The sequence below is a fragment of the Otolemur garnettii genome, unplaced genomic scaffold (genome assembly GCF_000181295.1).
Source record: "Otolemur garnettii isolate 467f Iridium unplaced genomic scaffold, OtoGar3 scaffold00136, whole genome shotgun sequence".
NCBI classification, from domain to species: Eukaryota; Metazoa; Chordata; class Mammalia; order Primates; family Galagidae; genus Otolemur; species Otolemur garnettii.
The window spans coordinates 1,255,563-1,276,036 of NW_003852531.1; the positions used below are offsets into that span (position 1 = coordinate 1,255,563).

General features: G+C 47.9%; 1 protein-coding gene across 1 annotated transcript in view; it reads left to right on the forward strand.

Moving 5' to 3' along the window:
- Positions 1 to 20,474, forward strand: part of SLC24A3 (solute carrier family 24 member 3) — a 517,777-nt gene that overhangs the window by 66,080 nt on the left and 431,223 nt on the right. The window contains exon 2 of the mRNA XM_012810546.1: positions 3,657 to 3,785. Coding sequence (XP_012666000.1) covers positions 3,668 to 3,785 — 118 coding nt within the window. The 5' untranslated portion in view covers positions 3,657 to 3,667. The remainder of the gene's footprint in view (positions 1 to 3,656; positions 3,786 to 20,474) is intronic.

The following is a 20,474-nucleotide window of genomic DNA, read 5'->3' on the forward strand; positions in this document are numbered from 1 at the left end:
CCTGGGTCTGGGGAGTGAGTGGTCAGACCTGGGTCTGGGGGAGTGAGTGGTCAGCCCTGGGTCTGGGGAGTGAGTGGTCAGCCCTGGGTCTGGGGAGTGAGTGGTCAGCCCTGGGTCTGGGGGAGTGAGTGGTCAGCCCTGGGTCTGGGGGAGTGAGTGGTCAGCCCTGGGTCTAGGGAGTGAGTGGTCAGCCCTGGGTCTAGGGAGTAAGTGGTCAGACCTGGGTCTGGGGAGTGAGTGGTCAGCCCTGGTCTGGAGTGAATGCCGGCCGTTGCTTTCACCAGTGTTATTTTCTCAGACTCTGGTCTCTGTGTTACCGTATCAGTGGTCAGTGGTCAAATATATTTTTGTTGAGATAAAACCTTGTGGGTTTTGGACTCCAGAGGTGCTGCATTATAGTCTCTTAATTCCTGACGATATTGAATCATTATGTTAAAAAATCCCCTAATTTTCTGCTACAATAGTTGGCTTTATTTTTACATCTCTTAATTGGTATCAGCTTTTCTCTCAGAATTACAGAACCGTGGAAACTTGGCACAGAAGGAACTTTGGAATAATTGGAAAGTATCCTCTTGCTTCTTTGCAAACCCTTGGGGTCTTCCTGAACGTTGGGGTTGCAGCACCACAAAGCACTTGTCTTTGCCCCGTGCTATAAGAGCAGTGGAATGGCCAACCTGCTGGCCGTGGGCCGACTCTCTCTAGATGATGAGTGGGGGTGCTGATGCCACGGTGCCCTGCCACATTGTGGTGTTGCAGTAGATACTGTGGTGTCCTGCCCTCGTCACCCTGTTCTCGCCTCTGTAGTGGACCCCAGCCCCAGCCAGCTTCTAGCACCTGCATCTCCTTGTCTAAGGCCTTTGAGCACCACCTTGGCTGACCACCCGACAGGTGGGCAGTGCTGGGTAATCAGTGTCCTCTTTGAACAGCCTTCAACCAATGTTCAAACAGGACTAGGTGGATGAACACCCAAGCTCCCTCATCTCTTGGGTGTCCGAGACGCACGTCAGCGCTGGCTCCTAGAGCTGTGCAGATGGCCCGAGTTCTAGTTACTCGCTTGACGCACACTCTCCTCTGCCAATTCCTCTTCCTACTTCCCTAATCTGCTGCCAGTTCTCTCTGGGGTCACCTCCCATATAACCCACCTGGGCTCAGACCTCCCCTCAGGGGCAGCTTCTGGGGAAACCCAGCCTGAGACAGAGGGGATACCTTTCTTCATGATTTAAATCATTTCTGATAGTAGTGTGTCATATTCACATTTTAGGACTGTCTGCTGGAGTTTAAAGCCACTGTCCCTACTGTTTCTTCATGAGTTTTTGAGATTTTTTTCTCTCTCTGTTTCTGTTCTTAATCATAAAAATCCCCCACTGGGTTCGCTGGGCTACACAGGTGACTTGCTTTGCCCTTGACTTGTCCTTGGAACTGTCCTCACAGTTTTGGCTAAATAGGTACATGTGTCTACCATGTAGAATTTTGTATTTCAGAGTCTAAAATTATTGTTTATTCTAGTTAGACTCCACCCCCTCAATTTTTTTTTTTTTGTTGTTGTTTTTGAAAACCTAGAAGGGGGGCACTCTCCTGGCTAATATGCAAAAGTTGTAATTTGTAATTGGATATCTTGATACACTCACGTCTGGAGTTAGGGGCTACATTTGCTGGGGAAGACTTCAAATGTGAGCGTGTCCTGTTGGCTCAGGTAGGGTGCTCACAAGCGTTATGATCTCCAGAAATTTCCATGTGTCTCACTTTATCAACTTACATCATGGGAGTAGCTATTTTAATTCACACTTGCTAAGCACCTCCCCTGAGCCAGCGGTGAGACCAGGTGTGGGAGAGAGAATGTCCGAGCAGCCCCTCTCCTGAGTAGTGTTGTGAGGATCAAATCTGATACTGAAGGTGGAATCATTCGGAGACTGACTCTCCGTGCAGAGAGAGGAGTGAGCATGCTGCTTCAGCTCCTCAGTGAGCGCTCTGGACTCTCCGCTGATGTCACTGGGTGCCCCATGTGGCCAGGTGTGAGGGCCGCTGGGCCCATGGATCTTGGGCCCCTGCCTGTCCTGGGTTCTGTTGAGATCCAGGTTCTGCCCTCAGCAGATGCTCAGCAGCGGCATCGCCTCCCAAGGCTTCTTTCTGTAGTGCTGGCCCCTGCGTCCTGCTGGGTCTGCCTCCCTGTGACCCATCATCAAACTCTGCCCGTTCTTTCTCTGCCCCCTTTCTCCCTCTGTCCACAGTGGTCAAGGCTGGTGCTGCTTTCACGTTCTGCCGTTCTCGCTGCACACCTTGTGTGACACCAGCTCTTTCTCTTCTCATGATCCTTTGCTGAATTCCTTTGCTGTCCTTGCTCTCTGAAGGACGTTGGGTTCTTCTGTTCCTTCTCTTCAGGTCCCCTTTCTCCACCAGGGACCCCCAGGGGGGTTCTCCACTCGCTTCTCCCTGAGGTGTTTCTGCCCAACCACGGGCAGCAGGATCCCCCACCCCCTCCCCCGCCTGCTGCTCCAGGATCACTTCAGACTCAGTGTCCCCGACAGGACGCTCTGCCCTCTCCTCTCGAGTGTGCTCCGCAGCCCCTCTTCTTCCTCCTGGCACCTCCACCCCACAGCATCCCAGCCAGAGCCCTGGGCACGGACATGTGCCTCCAACACGCATTCTGGGGTCCACTTCTTCCACGTTCCCGCCTTCACCTCCTGGGGACAGTGAGCCTGCTGTGTGGCACTGAAGGCCACACTCTGGGGATGGAGGACCCACTGTGTGACACCGAAGGCCACACTCTGGGGATGGAGGACCCGCTGTGTGACACTGAAGGCCACACTCTGGGGATGGAGGACCCGCTGTGTGACACCGAAGGCCACACTCTGGGGATGGAGGACCCGCTGTGTGACACCGAAGGCCACACTCTGGGGATGGAGAACCTGCTGTGTGACACTGAAGGCCACACTCTGGGGATGGAGAACCTTCTGTGTGACACTGAAGGCCACACTCTGGGGATGGTGAAGTGGTGTCTCAGCTTGGTGACCTCCCCAGAGGCAGATCCTCACCTGGGGTTGGGAAGCACTTCAAGGAAATTCCAGCGGGGGTACACGTTGGTGGGCTGAAGCCAGCTAACACTAATCAGAGGAAATAACAACATCCTGCTCTCCCCGACTCTGTGATATCTGAAGTTATGTTGGGATCTTGGAATTGGCCATGATGGGAATGTTGGCAGCACTGATTTATGACCAGTGGCTACAAATCAGGTCCTCGTCCAACCATCCAAGAGTTGGTTAAACATTTTTTGACATGTCATTGGGAGCAGAGAATTGAGACAGGGAAGGGGCCTGTAAAGTGTGCTTTATTAGGAGGGTCACAATGTAGACTGCTGGAGCTCAATCCCACTGGGGAAGACTCTGGAATCCAGTTTAGGATGCCCACCGCAAGGTCATCCCCCTTGTGTGGTGAGATATCTCACCTTGTGTGGTGGATATGATACCATCCTTGTGCCATTTTCCACCAGGTATTGGCCAAGGGCTGCTGGCCCAGGAAGTCCCAGTAGCCAGAGCCCTCAGGCAAGTAGTGCCCGGGGTTGGGGGGTAAGTAGGGCTGAGCACATGGCCCATTAAGGCACTGGTCCTGGCTGAGACCCAGCTGTGAGTGACGTGTGGTTATTGTCTTTTTCTTCCCAGAACTTGACCTCATGGACCTCATAGGGGAAGACAGAAAGTGGATGGTGGGGAGGAAGCTAATGCAGGTGAATGACACTCTGACTTCTGAAGATGAAGAATTCCTGAGCAGCAAAAACTGCACAGAACCAGGTAATGGGGGCTGTGCCTGGCGGGGCCATCATTTTCTCTGGTTATGGCTGAGCAAGTGCTGGATGCTGTGTGTTTTCTTTGTGTTCTAAACCAGGAGACTTTAAAAACATTTAGGGCAGGAGTCTAAGAAGCTTAAAGGTGAGCTCCTAAGGGAATATTAAAGCACTTTTCTACAAATGTATTCTTTTCCTCAGGGAGCTGGGGGAAAGGTAAGTCAAAAGCAGTGTTGCTCCTGAGTCTGTCCTGGCGTCTGATGTGGAGGCAGGTGCCGGCCAGTGAGGCGCTGGGTCGGGGTAGGAGGGTGAGGTTGCTTTGGGATCCTCCCTGGATGGGTGGTTTTTAATCAGGAGCCTCATTTCTGTTACAGTAAAGACACAGGCCATGGGCCTGATCCTTGCCCATGATGTTGATCTTGGGAGAAATGAATTTTCATTTTTCAGTTGTTGTATTTGATATCTATTGTGCCTTCCCTGGGAAAGGTATTATGGAATGTTTTACCCCTAATATTACTGAAACTAAAAAAAATAAACAAATACAAAGGGATGTCCACAGGAACTAGAAGTTGTCAGAACCCAGCTCCTGAAGCCTCAGGGAAATGACAGGTGCCCCTCTGGATGAATGAGGTCACTGATAGTTGAGACCAGGGCTTGGAGAATTTGTTCTGGAAAGGGCCAAACAGACAGTAAGTATCTTACACTTTGGTCTGTCATATATTCTTTAAAGATGCTTTTGAATTATATTTTAAAATTTTAAAAATCTTTCTTAGCTCACAGTAGCTCTGTGGCCTTGTTCTGTCACCCTGACTTGCATTTCATAGCTCCTGGGGCTTCCTTCCTGGCCTGGTGGGGACTCAGGCCTCACATGTGCCCCCTTCAAGGAGAGTTCAGCCGTATGCTGATTCCACATTCAAAGGCCTGTCTCATTTTGGGGGTCACCATGGAAGAACGTAAGGAATCTTCATTGCAGCCCAAGGAACCATAGGCCTTTGAGTACAGAAGGGGTTTCAGGGAGTTGTGTGTCTACTCCTTTTCTGGAGGGTAGTTAGAAGTGAGAATCTTAATAGTCAGCTCAAAGCAAAGCCAGAAAGAATTAAGAATAAGTTATCTTCTCCCCCAGACCAAAACCAAACCAAAACAAAACAAAACCAATCCTACATAATTCATATTCCTCAAGCTGGAGAACTCAAGGGTTATTGTGGCTGTTACTAAATGTTCCCAAGGAACATTCTTGAAGGTTAGTGAAGCATGGGGGCAGCTACGTGAGCTACAAATGTAAATGGCCATAGGGTTTGCAAGTCCCTGGGTGGGACTGAGGTGTTGGACTCTGAGAGTTGGAGATTTACCAGTGACTGGCCTGAAAGGTAACAAGAGGGATGGTGCAGATTCTGTGCTAAGAACCCTGTTTGCAGGGCAGCACCTGTGGCTCATTGGATAGGGCGCTGGCCCCATATACTGAGGCTGGCGGGTTCGAACCCAGCCTAAGCCAAACTGCAACAACAAAAAAATAGCCAGGCATTGCAGCAGGTACCTGTCGTCCCAGCTACTAGGGAGATTGAGGCAAGAGAATTGCCTAAGCCCAGGAGTTGGAGGATGCTGTGAGCAGTGATGCATGGTACTCTACTGAGGGTGATAGAGTGAGACTCTGTCTCTTAAAAAAAAAGAACCCTGTTTTTCAAGACCCTGATCTGGTCTTGAAGTCAAATAGTTTTCAACATTCTTCTCCCATGGACAGGCAGATAACGATTGAGATATTAGGAGGAGGGAAATAACACATTAGAGGGCCCGTTCGTCATGTTTGGTGTGGGAAAGAACAAAGTCAGACCTGACCTGTGGCCAGCTCTGAATATGGAGTTTGGCCACACACAGGGCTTGCAGGGAGGGTGGGCTTTTGTTCCCTGTTGCGGGGGCTGTGATTTGGGGGGAAGGTGGGTGGTTTCCCAGTCAGTGGCATTGCTCACTGTATTAGGAAGTGCCTTTCTCAGAGTGACAGGTGTTTTAATGCACTTTATTAAAAGTGCATTAAAGCCGCTGCAAGAGAGGAAATGACTCAGCCTTATAGGTAAAAACAAAATGTCCAGGTTGATAAAAAGAGCACCAATCCAAGACCTTCTGGTGTTGGCAGGGAGGGCACAGGGAAGACGAGCAGAAGAAAAGCTTTAGAAGGAAAGTGGGAGGAAGCAAAAGAGAGCTTAGTCACGCTGTGGAGAGCAGGTCCACAAAGCATGGAGCCGGGAGGGACGTCCTTGGGTCCTCATCTGTAGACCTAGAGGACTGGGCTTGATTTCTGGTATCCTTGATTTGGAGCCAAATTCTGTAGGGAAGATGATCATCCTTGAAACAAGAAGAATTGTGTTAAAACCCATCAAAAGCTGGCTCAGAGCCTGCAGCCTCTGACCTCTGACCTCCTTGCAGACTGCTGGGATCCCCCTGCCACCAGCTGCAGTGACCATTCTCTTTTCTGGATGCTGTTAGTATAAAATATCTCTAACTTCCCTGTCCAATACAGGTATTAAATGGCAATTTAAATTGAAATAAGTTCAAATCAAGTAAAATTAAAACTTTAGATTCTCAGTTGCGCCAGCCTCATGTCAAGTACACGGTAGGTACATGTAGCTGGTGGTCCCCATAGGCGAACAGCACAGACAGCAGACCATTTTCTTTTCCTTTCTTTTCTGGTAGAGGATTTTCATCATCACAGAGAAGTCTCCGGGCCGGGCCGGTCTAGAACTTCCAGTAGTGTTTGGACGTACCTCCAGTCTTTACAGCCTCCTTGCAAACACCCCAAGGATGTAAACTGTAGCCCTGGCAGCCTTATCTCTAGCCTGGGGCTTGGAGCTATGCTCACTTGAGTTTAAATCCCAGCTTTGAAGCTGTGGGCTTTGGCAAAACATTCAGGTTTTCAAGCCTCTGTATGTTTCTCTGGGAAGTTGAGATAATCATTCTGACCTTTCACAACTGCTGTGAGAATTGGTAATGAAGTAATAAAGTACGTACAGCTGAGTGCCCCATGTTTGATGGCTCCACATGGGAGCATGCTGGTGAGTGTCCCACTGTCTGCGGGGGGTGCCCATCTCCCCATGATGGGTGGGGCATAATGCAAGATTCTTAAAGTGACATTCTCCATCCATGCCCCATGAAAGCAAGCAGACACAGGCCTGTCTGGTTCTGTCAACAGGCCCAGGTCTGAGGTCCCAGTGCCATCTTCTCACCCAGGCAAGCCCTGAAGGTCCCAGGCATGATAACGAGGCCATCATTCTGCCCAACCATCTGTATCTTGCAAATAGGTAATCAAAACATCACCACAGACACACATGGATCCTGGCCACCTCCTGCTCTTGCCAGAATTCTGTGGAGGGCTGCTTCTCAGTCTGGATTGAACAGATATTTTAATTTAAAAAGTGGGAGAGCTCAAGCACTCCTGAGGTCCTGATACAGATGTACCATTTAGCAGTAGTGAGTGTCACTGCCTCTGACCTGGTGGGTGAGAGGACGGAGCGGGAGGGAGCCACAGGCAGGTTCATTCCAGAACGTTGCTTAGTTTCCTTTAAGAGGCCTTGTACAGAGTGAATATTGCTTGTACTGGTTGAAGATAGTGGTGTCTGCTCTCAGAAGTCCTAGATACACGTGTAGGGGCCTGGGCTTTCTGGACCTGCTATTTATGATGACAGCAGCAGAAGTGCACTTAGAGAGAAGAAGGGTGATCACACGGGGACTAGGACATTTGGGGCATTTGGGATACAGCATGTGTCCTGGTTGTGGGAGTGCTGGTGGCCAGGTGACAGGCAAGAGTTATTAGGTACCTGTTGTAAACTACACCCAGTTGCCACTTGTGATGTCACAGGGCTTCTCGGACTGTGCTGTTGGAACCCCTGGCTTTAGATGCCATTAGAGTGAGGCTGTAGATTCAGGGACTGGGGTTGGAATTACTTCTATTCTGGTTGTATTCCCTGTTGGGGATATGGAGCTACTTTGCCTCTCAGATGCCCAATTCTTCACCTATAAAATAGACCTTCCACTGCACAAATTCTATAATTACAAGAAATTTTAAGAATAGAAATTCATGAAAACTTTTATCCCATTGCACAAATACCTTAACTTCCCTTAATGAGTGCTCTGTGTTTGCAAAATCCATGTCATACCTTAACTCTTCTTCTCCCTCTGCCTTCTTCCTCCCCTTCTTTTCCTGTCCCTCTTTTCCTCTCTCTCCTTTCTCTCTCTCTCTCTCTCTCTTGACCAGGAGCCAGAGGAAGTCCAGGGCACCCTTTATAAAACGGCAGTGCTGTCTGTGACTGGTGTGGCCCCAGTAGAACGACACACCTTTCCAGCTGCTACCTTTAAGGATATATTGCTTTTTACATTTCATATTTTTTAAAATGGCATTCATCCTCCACCCCTTAGAGTGAGGGGAAATTTGTGATTTTTTTTTAATCTCTAGAACTGTAGGAATAAGACTGCCCTCTGAGCTCCCAGTTTTGGTTTCTTTCCTTATTTCTTTTTTCCTTTGCAATTATTCCAGTTCTCTGTGAATTTTTCAGCTTGATTTCTCAGCCTGACATTGCCAATTTCGAAAATGAAAACTTTTTTTTTTTTTTTTTTGCAAATGACGCTTGGAATTGTTTACTCAGATGACCTATTAAGAGAAATTTAACTTTGAATAAATTTGAATCCACAGAAAATTAAGTTAGCTAAATGTAATATTGAGGGTGGTGGACAAGTGTAGCAGAAATGAATTCATTGTGATATTTATTTGTACACTTTGCAGAATTTAGAATTTTATTTAGACAGTTTGTAGCCTGTCTCCAGAGAAATCTATTACCTCTGGTTTTTCAGTTTTTTGGTATTTTAAAGAAATGAACTTTACCTCAGAGTGCCTCTTTCAATGAACTTTGGAAGAAGGAACGTATTTAAAATGAGGGCCTTTGGTATTGGCTTCACTGTGGGATTGCTGGGCTTCATTCTGATAAGGGAGCGTCTCACTCTCACTTCCCGGGTAGGCCTAAGGCCTCTGCAGGTAGGGACGTGCTGGGCCCGTGTTGCAAGACCAGGGTGAGGCGAGAGGACGCGGGCCCTAAGGGAAAGTGCCAGGGTGTTTACCAGGTCAGGATTTTACTAGAATGGCCAGAAACCCCAGATAATCTAAGCATTAATATGAATTGCAATAGAGGAAGGACTCTGGAAGTCCATGTGAGAGAAGTAAAGTGAGGGTGGGTTTGAGGGTGAGTGTGGCCCATAAAAGGGACTGGAGCCCAAACACAGATCAGCCAGCAGAGCAGACTCGGTCAGCTGCTGGCTGTGAACAAAGGGAATCCCACTGCTCTGGGGTTTAACCCTAACATTGGGGTTGGTTGGTTTTAAAATCACAGGGCTGGGTGGGACCAATCTACAAAGTGTGAAAGGGCCAACTTTCTTATCTTTTCCATGAAAAAAACAGGATCAGTGGAATGAACAGCCTGCTTCTGACAGGGCTTGTCGGAAGCAAAGTAGGGCCCCAAAACTCCTGCACAGTACTCGATGTGTATTAATAATTGAATAGAAAACCTGATGTTCACCACTGTCTAATAGAAACATAATTGGAGCGATAGATATAATTTTAGATTTTCTAGTGGTGATATTACAAAAGGAAAAGGAAACAGGTGAAATTAATTTTAATATGTTTTATTTAAAATGATATTTTTTAGAATGTTAGAAATGACAAATTGCATTCACCTCATTGTAGTTATTGCTGGGTTTAAACCCAGAAAATAACTAGATTCAAAGTCTTAAGATCCACACATAAGTTATTTTACTAACTCATATCACTCTCACTAGTTTCTCCCTGCAGTTGCAATTCTCCTAATGATTCAAATAGCTGTTGACATTCTTAACTGGAACAAATCAGAAACTAATAAGATCTGCTTTTTAATTTGTATCAAATTCTTTGCTGAATTAGTTTGATAGGGTAATAGAAGCTGCTGTAACACATAACTTGCCCAGATTCTATGATTTAACACATGATAAGTTTATTTCTTTCTCATATAAAGTTCTCCCCTGTGGTTGGCCTTGTTGCAAGTGGTCCATGGACTCCAGATCCTTCCATCCTGAGGCTTCCCCATCCTCAACTTGGCTTCCAAGGCCTCTGTGTTTCTTTGCATTAAGGGAAATGAGCATGGAGGATTGTGGGTCAGTAGCAGGGTTCCTGCTAGCTGCTCACCTTTGCTTACTTTCCATTGGCCAGAGCTCAGTCACATGACTGCTTCTAACCACAAGGGAGCCTGGGACATGTATGTTGGCATAATGCAGAAAGAAGAAGAGAAAACAGCTTTGGTTACCAGCTGGCTGGTCTCTGCTACATTCATTGCCCTCGAAATTTTTTTTTTTTTTTTGGAAATAACAGAATTTCCTAACTTTCTTTTCTGTTTATCTTATTACAAAAGCAAAATACTCCCACCATAGAAAACCTATAACCCAAATTTATGTCTTCCAAGCTTAGTTTTAGCTCTTGGCTTAATCTTCACAATTCTCTCTTGATTGTGGTGACCCAGTTTGATTCTCTCTTTACCATGGGAGGTTCATCAATGACGAAGAAATCACCCCAGTTGTGCTTATTTGCAAATTTCATCTTTCTTTGGAAATACAAGAACACTGGAGGAAATAATGAGTGTTTTCATTGTTCAAAGATGACATCATTAGCAATCAATCACGTGGGTTCTGGGGTAAATCCTAAACCCCAATTCTATCACCTTCCACCTAAGTGATGTCAGGTGTTTCCTAAGTCTTAGAGCACTGGGGATTATTAGGATTCTTTTAAGGATGAATGAGTTATTTAGTGTAGTTCAGTGACAATGCAATGTAAGAACTGAGCTGTGTGGAGACATAGGGGGTATTAATTAGGAGGCTTCTGACTAGTGGATGCTCTGACCTGAGAGCCACTGTGTTGACCAACAGGATGAAACAGGGAGGAGAGGATTTTCTGCTTCATACTAAGGATGAGTTCACAAGTCGAGAGGAAAGGGCCTGATGCTATTCATCTCGCTCATTGAGACACTCCTCAGCATGTTTTTATTGAGGCATTCTTTTAAATATTGTTCTTTAAAAGCAGCCCTGGGCAGTGTAAGCCAGTGAATGATGCCTGGAATCTTCCTGAAACACAGGTAAAGATAACGAATGCAGAGGTTTAATTGGCCTGTTTTCAAAACACTTTAGACTTTTCCAAGCATTTCCACATGTTCATTAGTTCATTGAAACACTTTTGGTCCTTGGAACAAATTGGTCAAGGTCAGGAGCAGTGTCTCATGATGCCCAGTTGGTAGATTAGTTTGTGTGAGACCAAGACAAGTTGAGCTACAGACCTGAGAGTCCAGAGCCATAAATGTGAGAACAAGCTCAGGTATTATTGCTTCTAGTAGCTTCCAGTGGCTTCCAAACTCTTTTCCTCTGAGCTAGGGCTCAACAAATAAGAACCTTTGACCACATGGGGCCCTTTGAATGTTTTTGTAAATAAAGTTTTATTGGAATACAGTCACACACACACCCCCACCCCCATGTTGTCTATGCTGCTTTTGTTCTACAAAGGCATAGTTGAGTAGTTGCAGCTCAGACCACAGGGCCTGTAAAGGCCAAAATATTTACTCTTTGGCCCTCTCAGAAACATTTGATGCTGCAACATCATAGGCCATGGGACTGGGGCCTCACAGGGTCTGCAGGGCAGATTGGGGCAGGAATGACATCCCTAAGTTCTTCTCTGCTGTCTGTCCCTGACCCTTCCCTCTGATGGTGCCTTTGCCATCTAATTCACCATGGGCTGGGGTGGGTGTTATTTAGGTGATATCTCCCATCATTCCCTTGCTGCAGACACACAATCAAAAGCTTTCGATGTTTCTGTGTCCATTTGTTAGGGATCTGTTGAAAACTTATTCAAAGAGTAAATGTCTATCACCTAAAAATGCTTGAAAAGCACTGGTCTGGAATACCCTATTGTTTCAGAACATCTGGGTGCCTGGACCTCCTGTCCAATACTCATTACACTTTGGAATTGCTTCCTATTTGGGTCATTTAGGCTGTGCCACATGTAGTCCCCCGGGACCTGTCTCTCAGACACTCCTGGAGCAGTGTGCAGCCACTCAACAGTATGTGGAGGCTGTGGTGTGGCAGTGGGGTGGCCCAAAACACCTACCAGGGGTCCCCTCCAAGGGGAAGCCACCACCCGGCCCCAGTACATTCCTTGGTTGGACCCATGTGGGCCCATGTGGGTCCACTGTGACAGTGGTAGCTGATTCTTCCCCTGGCCAAGGAGCAGATGTTGCCCTGGTCATACTTCTATCCTCTGGGGTTTCACTGCCATTCACCTGAGTCCCCATTCTTTAGTCATCTCTGGAGTAGCAGCATCCTGATGGAACTGGGAACTCTTTCCTTGTCTGTCCCACTCAGATCTTATTCCATAGATTATCTCATTTTCCAGATGAAGCTAGGACAGAGATTTAGAGATGCGAAGGGCATTTCTGGGTCCGTTGAAAGCTGGCATTAGAGCAGGGACCAGGATGCTCTTGACCTCTGGCTCAGAACCTCTGGGAGGCAGGCTCAGCCATCTAGTTTTTAAATAAGGCCTCTAGGGTCTTGTGAGACACAAGATTTTAAACTCAGGCTAAACCCTAGGCCAAGAAAACTGGAGTTATAGGGGGTAGAAATCAGGCATCAGTTGTTTTCAAGCTTCCAAGTGTCGTGGTCTGAATGTTTGTGTCTCCCCAAAATTCAGAGGTTTGAAATTTTTACCCCCCGGGGTGAAAGTATCTGGAGGTGGAGTCTTCGGAACGTGATTAGGTCATGAGGATGAAGCCCTAAGGGGTGGGATTAGTGCTCCTAGGAAAGTGGCCCCTCACCCTCTCCACTATGTGAAGATGTAGCAAAAAGGCACCACCTGTGATCCAGGAAGGGCTTCACCAGACACCACTCTACCAGCACCACAGTCTTGGACTTCCCAACTTCCAAAACTGTTGAGAAATAAATGTCTGTGTTTTTTATAAGCCACTGAGGCACTGGCATTCTGTTGTGACATCCCGAGTGGACTAAGACACCGGGCGGACCCACAGCCTAAGGCTCAGTTCTGTGCACTGGCTGCCTCTGAGCTGGTGGAGGGGACAGCGCCTGGGCCTGCAAGCAGGCAGGAGCTTCAGTGAACCAGCAAACCAGTAAGTGAAGAGTGAATATCAGCCAGCGTAAGACCCCAAATCTGCTGTAGGCACCACACTCAGCACTCCCCTTGAGTCACAGGAACATTAATTTCCTGCTCCATCATCTCAGGGGGCTGTGGGCTTTGTTTTTAAGGCTCCTTAAGTCACAGGAACATTAATTTCCTGCTCCATCATCTCAGGGGGCTTGGGCTTTGTTTTTAAGCCTTCTTCCCCTGAGGAACACCAGGGTGGCATGTCACCCTAACTGTAGGTTAAAATCCTGCTGTGTTAGAGTTGGGAAGGATGTTCCTGCCTCACCCTACCTGTGAATCTTGTCTTGCCATCCGGCTCTCCACTGCCTTGGTGCTCGCCTCTCCCCACCACTCACACCAGGGCTGGCCAAGCTATGGGGCTGAGGTGCTCATGGGACTGAGGGCAGGGCCTGGGGCACTGAGCCCTCTCCCCACCAGCCTTTCTTGGACCATAGTGAGACTCTTCTAAGCCTGGGTGGACTCTCAGTTTTTGGGTAGAATAAACCACAGGGAGGAGGGGCCTATTCCCTGAAGGATGATCTTGGAGCCTGTAGACCTGGCTTATTTCTAAGTAGGTACCAGGGAACAAGTCGGGAAAGCCTGGCTGCAGGGTTGGGGGGCCCTAGCTACCCCACTGGGTGTGATTTGGAGAGAGGCTCCAAGCCATATTGCATGTGACTAGGGGGCTGACAGACACCCCTCTGGGGTGTGTGTCCTGGGGTAGAGCCCCACGTAGGCCCAGGAAAGGGTGTGCCTTGCACCTCAGAGAGTGAGTTAAATCAGTGTATGTCTGAGGTTCCTTATAGTGTTAATCTCATTTCATTTGCCTGAAATTTCTATAATAGAACAATAAAATTCCTGAATTAAAGATTAGCAGCCTTTTTTAGAATCCGACTCAAAAAAAAAAAATGGATTTGGACTCAGCCCAGTGGCTTATTATCCATCCCTGTCAAGGCCTTTGCATAGGAGTGCAGCCCGGAGCCTGCAGCTGGACCTCAGTGCTCACCTGTGTCCACCCTGTTGGCATCAGGGACACTGGTTTGAGGAACGAAAGGCAACAGGCTGTAGACCGCGGGCACAGGCTGTTCTGGAGGGAGCAAGGGCCTAGCCTGAAGAGTGCTGGACTCATTTAATGTCCTGTCCCCTCAGTCACTGAACAGTCACTCAGAGTGCCCGGCCTGCCTGGGGTGGTGAGGAAGCTCTGAGATGAGGGGTGTGCGTGTTTTGTGATTGCCAGGTACTCCTGGGCTGAGTCCGGGCTATGGAGTGGGGCCCACAGGCCTGGGCAGGAATCCGGACCAGCCATTTAAACTCCCAGAGCATCGGTTTTCTCCCCCGTGAAGTGGGGACAATTCAAGGGACAACCTGGAAGAGGCAGTGGGCTAAAGTGCTCGCACACAGCCGACGCTCAGCTGTGAGTGGAAGCCCATTTCCTGGTGCCCACTCTGTGGGGCCCGAGGGGTCCCAGAAGCAGGGTCTCAATTCATCCTGCTCAGGAGATGGTGGTCACTGTTCATGCTGTTGATTCCTTTCTCTGTTTTTTAGAGCATGGGGATTTTCTACGATGGGAGGTGAGTAAAATGAATCTGACAGGTACTAATACTATAAAAACCCAAGAGTGAAATAAAAATAGTCTTAGTTGTCACAGCACAGGAACCCGCCACACGACAGCTTGTCAGCATCAAGAGAAGCGCCTGTGGAGCTTTCCCTGGGGAACAGGGATTCCAAGGTGCTGAGATCTTGCTGATTTGCCCCATGCAAATTCATAGAACCTCCTGCCCATGTTGCGGATGTTGGTCCTCAGACTGAGATACAGGATAGGTCAGAGCAGATGAAGGAGACAGGTTGAGGGGCATAAGCAGGTGGGAAGGGAGCACTCTGCACTTGACTATGCCCCCATTCGGGCTGCAGAAACAATACACCATAGACTGATTGGTTCCAAATAACCGACATTTACTCCTCACAGTTCTGGCGGCTGGAAGTCAGGGCAGGCCAGTGGCAGAGTCGGAGTCTCCTGAGGGCCTGTAAGTCAGGGCAGGCCAGTGGCAGAGTCGGAGTCTCCTGAGGGCCTGTAAGTCAGGGCAGGCCAGTGGCAGAGTCGGAGTCTCCTGAGGGCCTGTTTCCTGGTTCCCAGTTGCTTTCCCTCTCTAACCTCACGCTGAGAAAGGGGCGAGGGGGTTCTCTGGGGTCTCCTGTATAGCGATGTTGATCCCATTCCTAAAAGCTTCCCCAAAGGCCCCACCCCTTAATGCCCTGTGGGTCAAGGTTTTAATGTATGAATTTTTGAGGGGACATAAGCATGCAAACCATAGAGTCCTTGCATCATTGTTGAGGTTAGAAGCTGCCCTGTGGATGATGGGCTAAGAAACCACTGTCCTTCCATATTCCAGAAATACTAAGTTTCCCCACATCTTGATGCATTTCAACCACAAACACTGGGCCATTTTATTTACATTGAATTATTTAATGCTGAATTTAGAGGAAGGAACATTTAACACAGCTGTACCTCCCCTCTGGCAGCTCTTTGTATCCACTGACTCTTGGTTTCATGGGGGACATTGGTCCCTTTGCTGAATCATTTTGTGTTTCTGGCTCAGGAAAGGATGTTTCTTTTAAGGATGTCTAGGCCACATCACTTGGTGCCTGGTGGCTCTGCGTAGTGGTTCCCAGGCAGACAGAATCTCTCAGTGGGTACCATTATATTGTCCATATAATTATAATGCCATAATTTTGTGTGCTTGTTTATTTAAAACTTTCTCTCTTCCCACTCAATCTCAAGAATTTTGCCTGTAGGTCTAGTTGTCCCTCGATACTTTCGAGGGTTTGGGTCCCAGGCACCCAAACACATGCACCGAATGCACACTCTTCTAATAGAACAAGGCGCAGTCTTTGTGTATAACCTGCATACCTCCTCCCGCGGACTTCACATCAGCTGTAGATCACTTACAGAATGCTCACACAGTACTTTACTCATCGTTGTACTTGGTGGGTGGCAAATTCAAGTTTTGTTTTTGGAACTTTGTGGAATTCATTTTTCTAGATATTTTTGATCCTCAGTTGGATCCACAGACGCAAAACCCATGGATACAGGGGGACAACTATATATTTTTAAATTTTTTTTGCTTTAGCTTTTTGTTATGAACATTTGAGAACATACAGAAAAATAATATTTTACAGTGAACTTTATAGACCTAGCACCCAGCTTCTATAATTTACATTTTATTATCCTGGCTCCATGTTTATGGACCTATTGAACCCTGCATTTAAAATCCATCCTTGTTCAGTAGACTTTAAAGTAATTTTCAGATTTCAGATCAGCCCCCTTACGTGTATCATTGGCTCCCGCATTTTATGAGCTAATGTTTACTATTTGCTTCTACTTTTTAACTTTTGGGTCATATTTATACTCCAGGAAGTGCACAAGGTTTATGTGCACCATCGACCTTTGCTGACATGTGAATAGACCTGTGCCCCCTGCCCCCCACTGTCTGGTCATACCATCGTTCCAGAAAGTTCTCTCATGACCCTTTTCAGGAATCCCCAGTCCAGCACACCCCACACAACCCTTTTTTCTGATTTCTATCACTATAGAGTAGTTTACGTGTGTTCTAGAATCTTACGTATGTGCATCCTACGGGACGTGCTTTTGGAGGTAGGGCTTCTTAGCACGTTTCTGAGATTCACCCATATTTGTGTGTGATTGTGTTCCTGACTGTACATATGCATACATGTCTGTCCACATGGGTGAACATACACTAGGACAAACTTTCTGGGTAAAGGTTAAGTTGTTGGGTATATTTCTCTCTAGGAAATGCCTTGTAGATTTTCGTTACTTTTCTTAGATACTTATCTTAGGCCAACTTTCAAAGAGACCTTTATGATTTCTGGAAGCTTAGGGTTTTGGTTGACCAGGGAAGGTAACTTAAACAGGGCCAATTGTCCCTAACACCCACTCTCACTGCTGTCTAAGGTAGAACCCTGAACTGGACTCAGAAATCTTATTGTGGGAAGGGAGAAAGGAGGGGGAAGAGGTCTCCTTGGTCCTCATGGCCTTGTGTCCAGTTGGGCCTTTCAGGGTGGCACTGCACATGAGGCTGTACACGCAGTGGGGGGAGAGGGGCTGAGAGCTCTGCTGTGGGAGCCGCTGCCCGCAGCTCAGAGGCCTTCTCCTTACAAACAGCATCAGAGAGGGAAAAGCCCTTTCTTTCCTCAAGAACCTTAACTGGGAAATGTAATAGATGGCTGGTTAGGTAAGAAAACCAGGCCCTCTGCATGAACATGGGAATTGCACACGGTAGAATCTTTGAAAAGGGCAAGATCCCCTCAAGGTTTGGTTCCCTTAGAGCAGAGGTTCTCAACCTGTGGGTCGCGACTCACAGGAACTGTATTAAAGGGCCACGACATTAGGAAGGTTGAGAACCACTGCCTTAGAGAATATGATAAGACAAAGATGTGAGGCCAGGTACAATGGCTCGTGCCTGTAATCCTAGCACTCTGGGAGGCCGAGGCAGGTGGCTAGCTTGAGCTCAGGAGTTTGGGACCAGCCTGAGCAAGAGTGAGACCCCATAACTACTAAAAATAGAAAAACTAGCTGGACACTGTGGCAGGCGCCTGTAGTCCCAGCTACTTGGGAGGCTGACATGGCAGGATCACTTGAGCCCAGGAATTTAAAGTTGCGGTGAGCAAGGCTGATGCCACCACATTCTAGCCCAGGTGACAGTGGGACTCCGTCTCAAAAATAAAGCAAAGACAAGGATGTGAGTGTGTGCAAATGATTTAGGAGTTAGGAATTAGTCCTGGAAACACCAGCAGAGGGTGGGGAAGTGAGGCTGGGGAGGAAAGATAAGGCAGCCAGTACATGGTGTGTGATCCCCACTTACCACCCGGAAGCCCAGGACACAGTGGAGAGTCCCCCCCGCCCAAGAAGGAGGGAGCTGGGGTAACTACACCAACTTCTGTCAGTGGCCTGCACTTCCAACCTGACTTCAACAGCCAAAGCAGTGCCGGCAGCGACCAGAGACAGCCCTCGGGAAAAGGAGTACAGGTGCCGGTGGCTGGAAGAAGCGCTGAGGGCGAGAAGATGGGAGTTGAGCACCGACAGTGTCTCTACATTCCTGTTTCTTCACAGCAGAGCAGTTTCATCTGTGCCCAGTAGGTTGGACGGCTCATCCTGACCCGGAGCACCATGCACCTGCTCTTCTGTGTTGTGCGTTCATCGTGCTCAGTGCAGCCTCTCAGACTCACTCCATCAGTTTTCACTGTGACACAATGTGTGTTTCCACTAGTGCTGATGGCTCCACGTGCCATCCTGCCACAAGCAGTGGGCTCAGCCAAGCAGCGGAGCCAAGACGCCTTCAGCCCCGGTCTGAAGAGTGAGGCACCCTTCTGAAAAGCATTCCTTCCTTCCTCGTTTATCTTTCCCCACCTCCGTTCATTCACTGGACTTCTGGGGACCCCAGGGAAGCTCAAAACAGGTCACAATAGAAAAAAGAGAACCAAGAAGTAAACTCTGCTCAAGCTCCTTCTGTAGGAAAATAGAGGCTTTGCTCACAGCAGCTCCCTTCCCCAAGGAAGAGCATTTTATTTTGCAATCAACTAAAGTAAAAGAGCTATTTTTAGAAGTGTTGCTGGGGCCTGGGGCCTGGAACATATGTAAACTCAGAGAGAAGGCTCCATCTGAGCCCTGGATAAAAGCTGGGAGATGAAGTGTCACCACACAAGTGCAGTCTGTCCTGTAGTGTTTGGCATGTGTGTTATTTTGGGGGCATACACTGGCTTTTCTGGCTCCAGAGTCAAAAGCAAATGTATCCCTATCTTTAGGCAACTCTTAGTCCCTCACCAGGCTCTACTTTATGTGAAATGGAATCCATATGTCTCACAAAATCATTTTTCAAAGTGACCTGGTGTGCTTAAAGTCAGGAGTCCCATAACCCTGGCGTTCAGGTCCTCCCTGATTTTTGGGCCCCCAGATGTGGGACACATTCAACTTAGTGATGGTCTTCAGCCCAAAGCCTGGCACGGTGGGAGGAAGCTCCCGTGCTGCCGAGCAACATGGAGCTCCCTCAAAGTGAGGGAGTGCAGTTTCTAGAGGAAGTGTTGTACCTGTGGTCTTTAAAAACATGCCCCCAAGTGCTTTGGCTTGATGTGAAAGCACTTTCATGGCCTTCCCCTTGTATATGGCTGGCCCTTTAAAAAAAATATTCTAGAATGTAGCAGAAAGTAGCAGAAATTGTGTATCTTCCAAAGGTGGGTCATAAAAGGCAATGCAGTTCTCTCTTTGGATTGCTCCTCTTGAAATGTGGCTGCCATGCTGGGAGGAAGCCCAGGCGTCATGCTCCAGTAGGCAGCCCCAGCAGAGGTCCTACCTGATAGTCAGCAGGAACAACCAGCTGTGCAAGTGAATATACCAACTAGAGATGACCTGAGCCCCAGCCTCGCCTGACTGCAACTGAATGAGAACTACCTGAGCCCAGTCACCTCCAGAAGAGGTGTTAACTCTCCAGGAGAGATTTTAATAATAAATAATTATTGCATTTTGTGCTGTCAGATTGGGTCAGTTTGTTATGCAGCCATGGTGACTGATAACACACATGTGCTCACTGTCACATCACCAGAGTCCCTCTCGGGTCTGTAAGAGACCTCTAGTATCTGTCACTTACTTCCTTCACCTGGCACGGTGACTGCCTGACTTCTTGCTTCCTGGGAAATCATTGTCTGGGGAGAAGAGACTAGGATGGCATCTCTCTCTAATTGCCAGAGTCTCCAGCTTGCTGCCGAGTTTTGTGACTTGGGTGGGCAGGAGATTTTCAGCTATTTCACCCTTAAGAGATTCGGGATTGAAGACCTATTTAGCGTATAGCTGTGAGCCGTGGGGGCAGTCACTACCATCTTTCTCTCTGTGTTGTCCTTGTTCCCTGGGCCTTTAGCTGACACTGCACATCTAACTTGCTTTTGGCTGTGGCCTTCACAACCGAGCCTCTGGCCCCTGGAAGTCGTCAGTTGTAGATTGCATGTCATTGTGACTGTAGTGACCCTTCAAAGCTTTGGTCCTGGGGAGGTCATGTTCCTGTGTGCCCAACCAAGAGTCTTTTCTCTTAGTCCCTCCCCTGCACCTCTCTCTGTTCAGCCCAGGGATGTATCTGCCATTTTTTTGGTGGCCCTTGGGGGAAAATGTGAAAATGCATGTAAGAGAACTTTGGAAATGTGCAGAGGTGTTGCAAAAATGGAAGCCGTTGTTATGGGACTAGTGACAATCCTCAGGTCAGTTAGGAGCAGCACACCTAGGCAGCTGTCTCACCCCCTCTAAAGCCATGAGTTAGAGTCATAGGCTCTTAAAATTCAGAGACTTTAAAAGGCATGTGGCCCAGCAGCCCATATGGTGCCTGGATGTCTCTGTAGCATAACCATACAGAGATCTTCCATCACGTCCTTGTATTTCCTCGGTCCTTTTAAAGGACTTTTATTCCCTGGGCAGCTGGGATTATTAAAATCGTCTTCCTTGTGGTGAACCAA